This window comes from Hydra viridissima, unplaced genomic scaffold (assembly GCF_058129835.1).
Source record: "Hydra viridissima isolate aposymbiotic clone 2 unplaced genomic scaffold, HvirCarnegie_v1 scaffold_1, whole genome shotgun sequence".
In the NCBI taxonomy this organism is placed as follows: Eukaryota; Metazoa; Cnidaria; class Hydrozoa; order Anthoathecata; family Hydridae; genus Hydra; species Hydra viridissima.
In genome coordinates, this window is record NW_028324300.1 from 22,547,686 (window position 1) to 22,561,038 (window position 13,353).

Sequence of the window (13,353 nt, forward strand, 5' to 3'; positions counted from 1 at the left end):
GGCACTGAAAAATCATTATCGTAAATCTTATGGAAAAATGGATGAAATTGAGCACTTAGTAAAAACTCCAGCTAAAGTTGAACTCTTAAATAAGTTCATTGAATTGACTATAGTTGATGCAAATGTAGTAGAAAAAGACATGGTGAGTACTACTGAACGAGAGTTATTTCTTCAGAGACGATTGACCTATCAGCCCATTGAATTTAAGGAACTGTTTTCAAAAGAACTGTCTTTACTCTTGATATCTGGTATTGCTGGAATTGGAAAAACCTGTTTGCTCAGAAAGTGCTTATTGGACTGGGCCAATGATATATTATGGGAAAATGTTGATTTTGTGGTTTATTTTGAATGTAGAAAGTTAAATCAGTTTCAAAGTACTGGTAGCATAAATGAGCTGTTAGAAATTTTCTACAAAGATATTTTTCAAGAGTGCAATGTTTGTGAGCATTTTTCCATTCTGTTTGTGATTGATGGGTTGGATGAGTTTGCTCACTTAGATGAATTATTAAAGCGTAATCTACTTAATCCTAGCAAAGAACCCATTATTAATGCATTAGCAGAAGCATTAAATATTCAAAAGTACAAATGTGTTGTTGCTGGAAGAGTTGGAGCTATATCGCAATACAAAGATAAAGTTAGAAAATGTACAGAGAAGTTAGCCATTCAAATAATGGGTTTAAATGACAATGGAATTAACAAGTATATTGAAAGTTATAGCAACAAAAAAGAAGCTATTAAAAGTGTTCTTAAAGAGTCTTTCTATGCTAAAGCCCTGGCATCTGTTCCGTTTTATTTATCAGCAATGTGTGCAGTAATTGTTGCAAGTGATTTTTATTCTTTCAACACTATGACTGAGTTGTATTGCTCTATTTTCTTATACTTTTTTCAAATTCACATTTATAAAACCAATGAAACAGTTCATATCATGATGCAAAAAGAGAGTAACAAGAAACATGTTTTAAGAGTTTGTAAAGTTGCTTGGGAGTTGTTCAATCAAGGTAAAATTCTTTTCTCTCAAGATGAAATGATAGGTATTGTCAATGACTTTGATAAAGTTGAAAAAGAACTTTATGGCTTCATTGAACGAGTTGAGTCGCAACATGGTTATCAATATCAGTTTGCTCACCTCACTTTAATGGAGTTTTGTGCTTCGGTATATGCACACGTTTATTTGAGTACTGAAGAGATTATGAGTAACAAAAAGTTGCATAGTTGTTTGGCAATGATCTGTGGACTAGCAAATGGAAACAAAAGATGTTTTGTGGGAATACTTGGTATTTTGAAGAATTCAAATGAAGAAAGGAACTCATTGCTGAATGCTGTACTCGGTAAGTTTATGAAAAAGTGTTTAAACCAATTACATATTACAGTTTGACTTGAGTTGTCATTATTAGTTTAATATGATTATAATGATATTTTGGTTTTCTTTTTCTTAAATTTTTCTTAAATATAAAATAGGTTTATTACTTTTTTGAGAATACACAGAAGAACAACTAAATGATATATATATATATATATATATATATATATATATATATATATATATATATATACTACCGGCATTTAATTTGAGATCAGTGATGAGAAAACAGTAATTCTATAAAAAATCAATTAAATCTATCAGTTATATTTTCGTTTACATTATTTTCGATCTCATTGAATGAAGAATCTACAAATTAAGCCATGAAATATACTTTATTTAGTTTTCTTCACAAATATTTCTAAACAAATAGAAAACTTAACTTACATTAAAAAGTTAAATTATAAGGTCTACATTAATTTGCACAAGTTTTAAACTTTGAGTTTATCAAAATAACCACCACTTTTCTTTATTACTGCTTCGCATATTCTCGGTATACGAAAGATTAATTTGTTTATAGTTTCCATGGTTACAGCTTTCCAAGCCTTTTGCAGTAACTCCCATAAATATTCCTTAGATTTTACTTGGAATTTTTTCACATACCGGTCTATTTCATCCCAAAGAACCTCAATGGGATTGAGGTCTGGTGACTGCGCAGGCCAGTCCATTAAAGTAAGGGTTTTTTTTTGTACTAGTTGATTCAGAAAATTTGTTCAAAGTTTAGATTTGTGCTTTGGGTCATTATCTTGCATAAAAACAGGCTGGCGTCGAACCACCATTCGAAGAGTAGATAGAACAGCATTATTCTCCTAAATTTCCATTATTGAACCTCCTCCATGCTTAACAGTAGGTACAATACACTGCGGAATGTAACGTTCATTCTAGTGCCGACGTACAAATATTCTTCTCTAGTTGCCAAATAATTCAAACTTGGACTCATCGCTCCATGCTTCTGTTTTCCATTGACTTATTGTCCAGTTGGCATGTTTTCTAGCCCATAGTAGTCGTTTCACCTTGTTTGCTTTCCTTAGCAACGGTTTTTTGGCAACTACAAGCCCTCTAAGTCCAGCTTTCATCAAACGGTTTCTTATTGTCCGGACACAAACAATTTTTTTAGCAGTTTCATTCTATTCTCTAATTATTTATGGAGCTGTTAATTTTCTGTTTGACATAGATAATCTCGTAATACAACGATCACTATGTTCATCTATCTTTCTAGGCTGTCCAGGTCGTGGTAAGTCACAATATTGACCAGTATCCTTGAAAAGCTTGATTTTATTGTGAACTCCAGTCTTTGATATTTTCATTCTTTCGGCATTTTTTCTTTCTGAAACACCTTCTTCATAAACTAAAAAATTGCGAACTCTCTGTTCAAAGCTTAATTCTCGAACTGGAGCCAATTTTGTAAGACAAAATAGAAACTAAAAAAAAATAAACAGTTTAAATAATACAATAATTGTATATTCATTTGCAAGTTACTACATTGGATCTACATTGGATCTACATAAAGTATCTCCAAGAAGCTACCATTGATAAAAATTATATTTTCAATATCAATTACAAGTCATTAATCAAAATTAAGTTATAGTTGAAAATAATACTTGTATTATGTTTTATGCTGGAAGAACTCAGCACAAACACTTTTTTATACTTTTGTACATAAGCAAATTTTTGGGTGCAAAAATGCCCATATCCTATTCTATCGACTTATTTACCGTGCTCTATTTATTTTTGATCCAAAAATAAAGAAGTGCAAATTTGATAATCAGATATATTTATTTTGAAATGTAAATACCGCTTTTAACCGCTAGTCTCAAACTAATTGCCGGTAGTGTAAATATATATATACATACATATATATATATATATATATATATATATATATATATATATATATATATATATGTAGTGAGTATTAATTGCTTAAGCCAAAATATATCAATTTACTAATTTCACGTTTTGAATTTTTGCTGAGCCACATAAACGAATTTCCCCTTCCCTTTTTTGTTTTCTTTTCCAATTTAGTAAGTTTTTTCTAAAATAAAGTTTCATATATCGTGCCTTTTTATTTTTAGATTTGGTACCAAAAACAATAAGTGGTAAGAATTATTATTTTAATTTGCTTTTTTTTGAGAACATTCCGTTGATTTGTTCCCGCGCCACAAATTTAATATAATTGATAAATTCGACTACTTTTCTTATCTCATTTGCAAAATACCATTGAGCATTTCTAGCTAAAAATGATCTTTTTTTTATAAAACACGAGAAGAAACTTTTTTGAAGAAAGTTTCAAAAGCTGAAAGGAATTAATGAAGATTTTTATGATGAGTCTTTTCGGTCTGTTTTACTTAAAAAATGACTCATTATCGTCAGTATATTATAAAGATTCAGTATTTTACTAATTGCAGTGTAAATGATGTTATTATCAGTTGCGTTCGTTATCTAATTAGATGGATTTTTTTGTCAGTTTTATTTTTGTTAGCCTCGTTTTCATGATAAACTTTAGTTTTAACATATTTTCTATTTTGTGAGTTTTTGTTTTCAGTGTCAGTTTTATTATTTTGTTAAATTTCAAGAAAATAATTATGAGTTATCAATTTGTTAGGTATCAATAGGTTAGCAAAGTGTATGAGACAATTGAAAACTTTTGTATTGAAAAATCTTCGGTTTCCATTTAAATTTGAAACCGTAAAAATTAATTGAAGTATTGCTCGTGTAGTTTGACTTGAAAAGAGGTGATTTTATGCTTTCACTGATCCGTTGAAACTTTTTGTGAAAGTTTTCAATGTAACAAAAGCCCATCAGCAGATTTTTGAGAAGTAGAATCATTTACACTTGTTTTTAATTTACTGGCCTTTGAAAATCGACTTTGTTCGACCTTATCATTTGATTAATTCTACAGGGCAATATACCCAAATAACTCCCCCACAAACCCCCTTCCTCCCCTTTTAAAACTTTACGGAAATGTCTCTTTTTAGCATATTAGAAGTGGAGAAAAAATAAGAAAATCAAATTAAAAATATATATTTTTTAAAAAATGAATCCTTTCATTTATTTCGGGACTTACTTTTGAGAACCCACACAGAGTTAAAAAACAAGAAAACGATTCCAGCACCTTTTAGTCAAAAGTTGAACCCTCCTAACCTCGCTTATGACTAAACTAAAAGATTCTATCCTCTCCTAAAACAAAAAGCTGTATGCCTGCATTTTCCTACCCATTAAGATTTAAAGCAGCGTGCAAAAGTTTATAAACAGTTAAGTTTCTTTGTCAAAACCTTTTGACTTGTCACTGAAAAATGAGTAAAATTTTTAACAATTGTTCTTATAATGATATGATTTGCTCAAAAAAACGATAACATAATGGATGGAAAAATTCAAATTTTATTGAAATTTTAATAGTGCTAAAGTTTATAAACAGTTCCATGCGCATTATGAATTTCAAAATTTCATGAAGAAAAATGTATTTATATGAAAATAAATTTACTGGAGATAATGTTAAAGTTAAATTGAATTCCAAAAATAATGTGTAAGTCTAAGGAATCGTTGCGAAAAAAGAAAAGTTTATAATACGTGCTGTAGTGAAGAAGATTCCTTGTAAGCAAATTTCTGAGCTTTAAGATGTGGTTAAATCATCAATTAGCGTACTAGTTAAGGGATATAGAGACCAAAAGAGACTTTAACACAAGCATCGCACAGTGACTCAGGACGATCAAAAAACGGTAAAAATTAAATAGAACTTGACATAAATCGTAAATTAATAATGTTGTACATCAAAATTATAACTTTTTGTTGTACATCAAAATAATAACTTTTTTTTTATGCGCAGCTTCGACGCGTATAATGCGCGCTTATGCGCGTATACGCGCATTTAAGGTGACTATACACGTACAAAAAACATTTTTTTTGAAGTTTTAGAATCTTCAAGACAAACACGTTCTTGATATATTACTCTACTTGATATTTTTATAAAAATTGTTTTTAAAGGATGTTGATACATAGAGCAAAAAAACTGTATTTTATCACATTTGTTTTATTATTTACATTACAATTAATTTAATAACTTCTCCTGGTAACGGTTTTCCTCGATAGCTCCTATGTTTTCTAAAAGATATGCTTGATACTTTTGGATCTGATCTTATTAGAAGGTAGTGCATCTGATTCATCATTGTGTTTAACCTTGATATTTTTTGCCGTGTGCTTAAGTCTATAGTTTCTTATCTGTTTATTTAAATTCTCCAGTGCATCCTCCGATTGGCAAAAGAAATTTGTTTGATATAGAAGAACTATGCAGCAGTTTATGTACAGTTGGAGGCATAACATACCAGTCGTACAAACTCACTATACGTTTAGCTGTTTCAGTGCAGTATAAATCTAATTCATTGATATTAATAGGATATCCACAAGATATGGTTTTGAGAATATTATGCAACCTTTCAATTATATCACAATCAACTTTAGTAATTTTAGAAAAAACTTTACTATTTTAAAATGCTCTTCTGGCAGTATTGCCGTTATTGGTATTTCAAGACCCAGTTTTAGGCATGTCAACATATAAGCTTAACCGTTCTCTGAAGAGTACCTAAATCTCTTTTTTTTTTTAAGTCTACGATGATTTTTCCTCAATTGCATTTGGCTTATACTTTTTAATTTCAATTTTATAACTCAAATGAAGAATAAATTCCAAGCATTTTATCCAGCAATGCAAAGCTGAAATTCCAAGGCTGACTAATTTTCAGTTTTTGCTTTTAGTAAATCAATATTGTTCATTTCGTTTGGTTTAGCATTGCAAAGTTTGCAAGATTGAGTGGATTTTGTCTCTGTACGTGCGTTAACTACTTTATTATCAAACATCGTAAGATCAACTCTATAGCTGATATTAAAGATGACCTTTCTTCCTGCAATATCAAAAACTTTGCAAAACGTCTTTAAGGTATTTATTTGATTTTTTAGATCTGATTCTTCTTCTCTGGATAAAATTGGACTCTCTTTTTTATTGTAGTTGAAGAGGTCTACAAAAGTGACAACTTGAAGGATTTCCATTTTTTCAAATTTTGCCATTTTCTACTTTGAGCAATAAAGGCACAAAAGCTGTACTGAAAAGATTTACTTTACTTTACTTAAGTTCTATACTTGTGTTGCTTGTCTCGTATTTCTATTTATAAATACTTTGGCTTGATGCTCTATCAAAACCAATCTTTTCATATAAAACTCAAAATATTTCGTTACCTTGACCACAATAAGTCATATCAATTATTTCATTTATTCTACTTACATTGTGATCTAACATGCTTTAGAGAGTACACTTTGCAGAAATTTCAGAAAAATGTATATTCTCAGGATAGCATTTCAATTTTCCCACGAAAATATCGTACAAGATAGGATAAATATGTACATTGTGTACAAGAGCTGAGTTTCTGACCATTTGATATTGTTTATTGCTGAGATCAGTGTTCATTTTTAATGCAAGAGCTTTCTCTACACTCATATTAATGGGAAAAGTTTCATCCAAAGTTTAATTAACTTTTTCTATCTCAAAGCATTAGACTTTTTGTTTTTTAAAACAGAAGCTTTTTTTTTCTCCATCAGCATTTGCACTTTCTGCAGATTTCTATGAAGCCAACGATTATCTTTCTGTATAAATGTATCATATTTTTGTCCAAATGTTTTATTTTTTTTTTCCTCTTTGAAATAAATATAACTTTAGCAACCTTTACTTTATTTAAGTTTTCTTTGCGAATTTCTTCAGTATTTTTTATTTCATTAAGTAAATCCTTCCATAATCTTAATTTATCCACTCCTAAATCATGTATATTTGGAAAAAGATCTAAACTTTTCATTGCTACATGGTGCGGCAGCGATTCGCGAACTAGTTTTTGGCTAGGTTTTGTGATATAAATAAAATACTTCCTCAATTTGTTTTTGTTGTTTAATGTTCAATGACCGTCTTAGATTCTAATAAAATTGTGAATAGAAAACATTTTAGTTAAAAGTTTTACAATGGAAGCCAAAAGAACCGAAGTTTTAAATTTGATTCACGCGGGTTTGTCTGCACGTGAAGTGATTCGTGTTTCTGGAGTATCTAAAATTACATTTTACAAAGTGAAAAAACATGACAGTGCTGAAAGAGCCGAAATGCCATCTCCAGTAAATAAAAAATTTGATAAAAAGTTCACAGAAAAGCTTAAAAAGCGTGTTGAAAAGAATCCTACTGTATCCATCAAAAAGACAGCAAAATTGTTCAATATTGATGAAAGGACAGTCAGAAGAACTCTAAAAACACTTGGAAAAGTCAGTGTGGCCCGACCTTCATGTCAACTTTTAACAGAAAGGCTAAAAACTTTACGATTGGAACGATCAAAGAAGCTTCTGAATCAGCTAAAAAGCCATGCTTCGTCAACAGTTAAAGTTTTCTCAGATGAAAAACTTTTCAGTGTTGTCTGTGTGATAAATAGGCGTAATGACAGATTCATTGTTTAGAAGGGTGACAAATCACCACCTGTGTGTCACACCAAGCACCCTCAGTCCATCATGATGCTAGGAATCATCGCTTCTAATGGAGAGAAATGCCCACCAATCTACATCAAAGAGAAAGAGAAAGTTACCTCTGATGTGTATATTCGCTTACTAAAACGCTATGTGGTGCCATGGCTGAAGAAGACATTCCCAGAAAACAATTACATCTTTCAACAGGACAATGCACATTGTCATGGGTCCAGAAAAACTCAACAATATCTTTAGGACATTATGGATCATTTCTGCCCCAAACACTTTTGGCCACCATCCAGCCCTGACCTGAATCCACTTGACTATAGTGTGTGGAGCGTAGTTGAGAGTAAGGCTTGCAAAAAGACCCACTCAAGTCTCAAGTCACTAAAGTCATCAATTACCCGTGCTTGGAACTCAATGTCAAGAGACTATATAATAAGCACCTGCCAGTCCTTCCGTCTTAGGCTTGAGGCAGTGATCAAAAATAAAGGAGACTTAATTGAATGTTAAGGTGGGAAAAGTATTTATCTTTAACTTTTCTCCTATGAATATACCATGAAAATAATTTTTTAGTGCGTTAAAAATTCATTGTTCTAAAAAGTTCGCTAATCGCTGCCGCACCTTGTATTGTTTTTAAGAACCATCAATATAATTAAACTAATATACCAGAAACATTTTAAATTTCATTATATATTTTTTTACTTTACACTGTTTAAAATTTTATTTTGTAATGGCTTTAACAATTGTCACATTGTTACATCCTGTAATAACACTATATTACTAAGTTAACTTTATTTTACAGGAAATACTGAACATGTTCAGTTAAGCTTTTTTAAACGTTGTACTTATCAAACATTTAATACTTTCAAAAATGGCAGAAAACAAGGGTTTTAAGTGTTTATCAACATTAGTATTTCTTTAATAACTTCCAATACCTCAGTAATCCCTTTATAATTTTAAAGTAGAACTGTTAATTACTTGCTACCTTTCTTTAGAAAAGTCTTTAAATTTAAACAAAAAAGTAAAAATTTTTTTCTTTTTAGTAAATTTGAAATATATAGAGCCAAAAGATTATCTTTAAAATAAATATACAATTTTATTTAAATTAAAAATACTCTATTTCAGTTATACAAAAATCTCAAATTTTTTCAGATGTCTTTGAATATGATATCAAATTTTTTTACTTTTTTTAACTGTAAAACACAAACAAAAAATTTTATAAAACAACTATTTATACTTTTGAAATAAAAATTTTTTGCAAATTAATATTTTTTAAAAAAGGGCATTTAATTTATAGAAAACTTGTGAGGGGTTTATTACCATTTTTTTGTTGTTTTAAGTCACTATGCGGTGTACGACAAGTTTCAATAAATATTTTAATTTTGTATTTCGTAAATTATTTACTAGTTTACTAAATATCTAATAAATAAAAAATTTTTTTTAATTGATTTGTGATCATTTGTACTGTTTTAATATCTTCGACAAAGAAAATAATATCCGTTTTATATTTATTAAACAAGATACTGTGTTTTCAAAGTTTTAAAAAGTGATTTTCTTGAATAATTGTTGTTGTCAATAAATAAATGTTATTAAAATTATTAATGTTTTTATTAAAATTCCTCTTTAGGTCGTTTTTTTTCAGGTAAGGATCAGGTAAGTGAGAAGCGAAAGCTGTTCATGGAATGCTTCTTTGAAGCGCTGGCGTCGATAACTGAGGACTTGAAAAAATCAATTGAAGAACGAAAGTGGGAGATTGTTATAAGCGATGGAAAAACTGCTCATGAAGTTTCACATGAGAAATATTTCATGCAGAAATTTTTTGACGCAGGATGCAAGTTGTATGAATTAGTTGTTTATAAAAAAGTTTGGAAAAATAATTTATCTGAGGATGAAAAAATTCTTCTTGTCTTATGTTCGACAAACGTTTGTCGTGTAAGCTTATACCATCCAGTGAAGATCGATGAATGGACACCGAAGCATAAGATTGAAAGTTTGTCGATAGACATCAAATACACATTCGTATCAAAGAAAGAGTTTAAAGGTTTCGTCCTCCCGTGGATTCGGCTCGCTGAAGAATTAAATCTTCACCTTCACTACGACACGAACTTCATCGACGACATTTGTGAATGGCTTCGTTGTTCGAACTTCAAGCGATTGATGATCAGGTACCGTGGAGAATGTTTTGATAACATCGAAGAGTTTAAAGAGAGAAACACGAAAAAAGTGTAATATGTTAAATAAAAAATAAATACAAATTTAAATATGTAAAAAGTATAGGTCGTTAGGAAAGTTCGTAGAACTCTCCTATAAAACAAAAAGGTTTTTTTCAATTTTATTCTATTATATGTTCAAAATAATGTCCATCGTTATCTATACAAAGTTGCATCTTTTCAAGTCATTTGTCAAAGGTTTTTTTGTACTCTTCTTTGGATAAACTTTGAAGTAGCTTCGTTATGCGAGTTTTTTGACTTTCGACATCAATATCGTCATCAAGATTTTTTTTTATCATGTCGATGGAGCTAAGTCTGGTGAGTGGCGAAATATTGTAATTCCAGCTTAGTTTAGACAATTTGTGACGGTTTGAGTCACATGGGGTTGAGCGTTAACATGGAGGAATTAGAAATCTTGAGTACCTGTTTTAGGTCTTTGCTCATTTATTTCGCATATAAGAGGCTTCAAACAACTTTTTATATAATATTCGCCAGTAATTGTGTCTCCCTTTTCAACATAACCCAAATGAACAATACCTGTTGTTTTGAAGATGTAGAAAATGTTTTTACTATAGTTCTTGGACTTTCACCTTCACCAACCCAACTAGCGTTAGCCAACTTGTGTCCAACTTGTCTCAAATAAAACCACGACTTATCCCCTGTAATAATATCAAATAGTCTCCATGGGCCGTTTTTGAAAAGGGCCAAGTTTTCCATACATGCCTCAACTCTATTCATGCGATTTTGATCGGTTAACTTGTTGGGTATCCAAAGTGATGTTAATTTTCTTTTTTTAAGTGCGTTGTGAATGATTTCGTTAATTGTAAAACGATTAATGGATGTCAGGGCTTCAATTACATTATGTGTTGCATACGAATTTTCTTCAATAATGACTCGCACACGTTCAATATTCTCTGCTGTATACGTGGTTTGAGGGTGCCCTGAGCGAGGATCATCTTCGAGACTCTCTCTACCATCTTTTAATATAGTAGCCCACTTAGCATTTGTACCATATTTTGGAGTTTGGTCATCATGAATTAAAACCAATTCATCGGTAATGGCTTGTGCTGAAACTCCAAATAGAGCACGGATTTTAATATATGCTCGATATTCCAATTCCATTTTTAAATTTTGTTCCATTTTTAAATTTTGCTCCATTTTTAAATTTTTTTCCATTTTTAAATATTTTTCCATTTTTAAATTTTTTTCCATTTTAAATTTTTTTCCATTTTTAAATTTTTTTCTTTTTTACATTTTTTTCCATTTTTAAATTTGTTCTATTTTTAAATTTTGCTCCATTTTTAAATTTTTTTACTTTTTTTATTTTTTTTTTCATTTTTAAATTTTTTTCTATTTTTAAATTTTTTTCTATTTTTAAATTTTTTTCCATTTTTAAATTTTTTTCTTTTTTACATTTTTTTCCATTTTTAAATTTGTTCTATTTTTAAATTTTGCTCCATTTTAAAATTTTTTTAGATTTTTTATTTTTTTTTCATTTTTAAATTTTTTTCTATTTTTAAATTTTTTTCCATTTTTAAATTTTTCTCCATTTAAAAAAAATTTGAAAATGGAAAAAACATTTTAAGTACCGTAGATTTCCCTTATTCCGAACAAAATCGTACTTAAAGTTGAATAACTCCGCTTGCTTTTTGAATTTCGTATTAATTTTTTTAAATAAATAAGCTGGAACCTAAACTGAATTGAACCATATTAAGCAACAAGTATATTTATTATGAAAATATTGTTAATTTTTAAATTTAAAAAGTAAAGTTTTCGTTCGGAATTAGGAACACGTGTTCCTAATTCCGAACGTACATATCAAATCCCATAAAATGGCATTCAATTTAAAAAAGTAAATAATTTATACTAGCGTAGACTAGATTAGAGTTAGGTAAAAAGATTTTTAAAGTTTAAAATCACTTTTATTTTAATGTAAGGGTATAACATTGTGTTGGTGCAGAGTGTGCATCAACTATTTATTAGATCCTGTCTTCCATTATTTTTTTGTAATCAGTTAAAAAAACAGACCTTCACAGTCACTGCCTGTTTCTGTCAGCTAACCAGAGGAACTTTCAGTTATTAGTATCAGGTTGGTTCCAGCCTTTGCGAATGCTTCCCCATTAATCAAATAGGAAGCTTTTTCTAAAAACGTTAAGATAAACAAAACGTTTGGAAATTCAATAAAAAAGTTAAAAGCGTTTATTTTATAAGTTGATGTTAAAATTCTATTGTTAAATATTGTTGTTAATTATTTGCACGTAAAAACGCCAACTTTTGAAAGAAAAAGTGTATTCCAAAATCTGTTCGGAATTTGGGAAACGTTTCAATTATGCAAAAAAGTACTGTTTTTAAGATATCTTACGAAGTATTGCTGATTTTTGATTTTTTTTTTTCAGATAAGTAATCACCATCAAATTCTACATCGAACAGTACGCAATTTAAATTGCCTTTTTTTTAAAGTCGGTTTTAAATTATTGGTTTTTCAGGGTTTTAAAAAGTGTTCTGCTTGCAATTAAAAAATTTAATGGTATTAATATATATTTTGAAAATATTTTTTTATATTCTCATTACCCTAGTCTTCCAATTTATTTATCAGTTTTCCTTTTAAAAATCCCACAAAAATAAGATGTAAAAATAAGTGAACTAAAGCTGTTCGGAATTAGGGACTGTTCGGAATTAGGGAAATCTACGGTACTTGTTAAAATTTCAAAATATTTTAGCAGGTACTTAAAATGTTCATAATTAAACACAGTTTAAAATGATTTATAAATATTTAACATTTTCCTGTCTCATTGTATCTTTATAGCCTAACGACCTAAGTAATATAAGTAAGTTTTTACAACATCGAAGAGTTGAAAAAATTGAAGTGAGTGAATATTTTTAATCTTTTAATCATTTTTAATATGTTAACACGGTCGTTAAAACTCTGTCATTAAGCGACAGGTTATTGTCTACAAGAGCAGTTGGACTATGAAAATTTTAGAATTTTCAAAATGGCTACGGACCTTCGTTACAGAATGAATTTTTACTTAGCGACTAATTTTTCATTACTATCGCGTTCTTTAAATCGTCTACGTTTATAACCAGCTTTAAGCTGTTAGTAGTGTATCAGTAACTTAATTGTGTTAAGAACTAAGTAAAATGAAAGGGGAATATTATTTTATGATTAAAGAGGATTTACCTAAAAAAAAATTTTTTTTGATTTGTTTACAGATTTGGCAGTCTTTTTTACATTTTTTTTGAGCGGTAAAACTTAAAAGTTTTTCTACTTTTACTTTTATGATTCTTTTAACTTTT

The 13,353-nt window shown here is 29.5% G+C and overlaps 2 protein-coding genes across 3 annotated transcripts in view; one reads left to right on the plus strand and one right to left on the minus strand.

Moving 5' to 3' along the window:
- LOC145200001 (uncharacterized) overlaps nucleotides 1-10,176 on the plus strand; it is a 69,296-nt gene extending 59,120 nt beyond the window's left edge. For both annotated transcript variants that reach the window (XM_090076508.1, XM_090076509.1), the window contains 3 exons: nucleotides 1-1,328; nucleotides 3,436-3,459; nucleotides 9,474-10,176. The exon at nucleotides 1-1,328 is cut by the window's left edge and continues 10 nt beyond it. In XM_090076508.1, coding sequence (XP_089932634.1) covers nucleotides 1-1,328; nucleotides 3,436-3,459; nucleotides 9,474-10,075 — 1,954 coding nt within the window. In that variant the 3' untranslated portion in view covers nucleotides 10,076-10,176. The remainder of the gene's footprint in view (nucleotides 1,329-3,435; nucleotides 3,460-9,473) is intronic.
- A 286-nt stretch (nucleotides 10,177-10,462) lies between these two features.
- On the minus strand, nucleotides 10,463-11,196 carry LOC149893945 (histone-lysine N-methyltransferase SETMAR-like). Its single transcript, XM_090076641.1, has 2 exons — nucleotides 10,647-11,196; nucleotides 10,463-10,593 (listed from the first exon to the last, which is right to left on the minus strand). Exons 1-2 carry the CDS (start codon nucleotides 11,194-11,196, stop codon nucleotides 10,463-10,465), a joined length of 681 nt encoding a protein of 226 aa, XP_089932767.1.
- Between the last annotated feature and the right edge of the window lie 2,157 nt (nucleotides 11,197-13,353).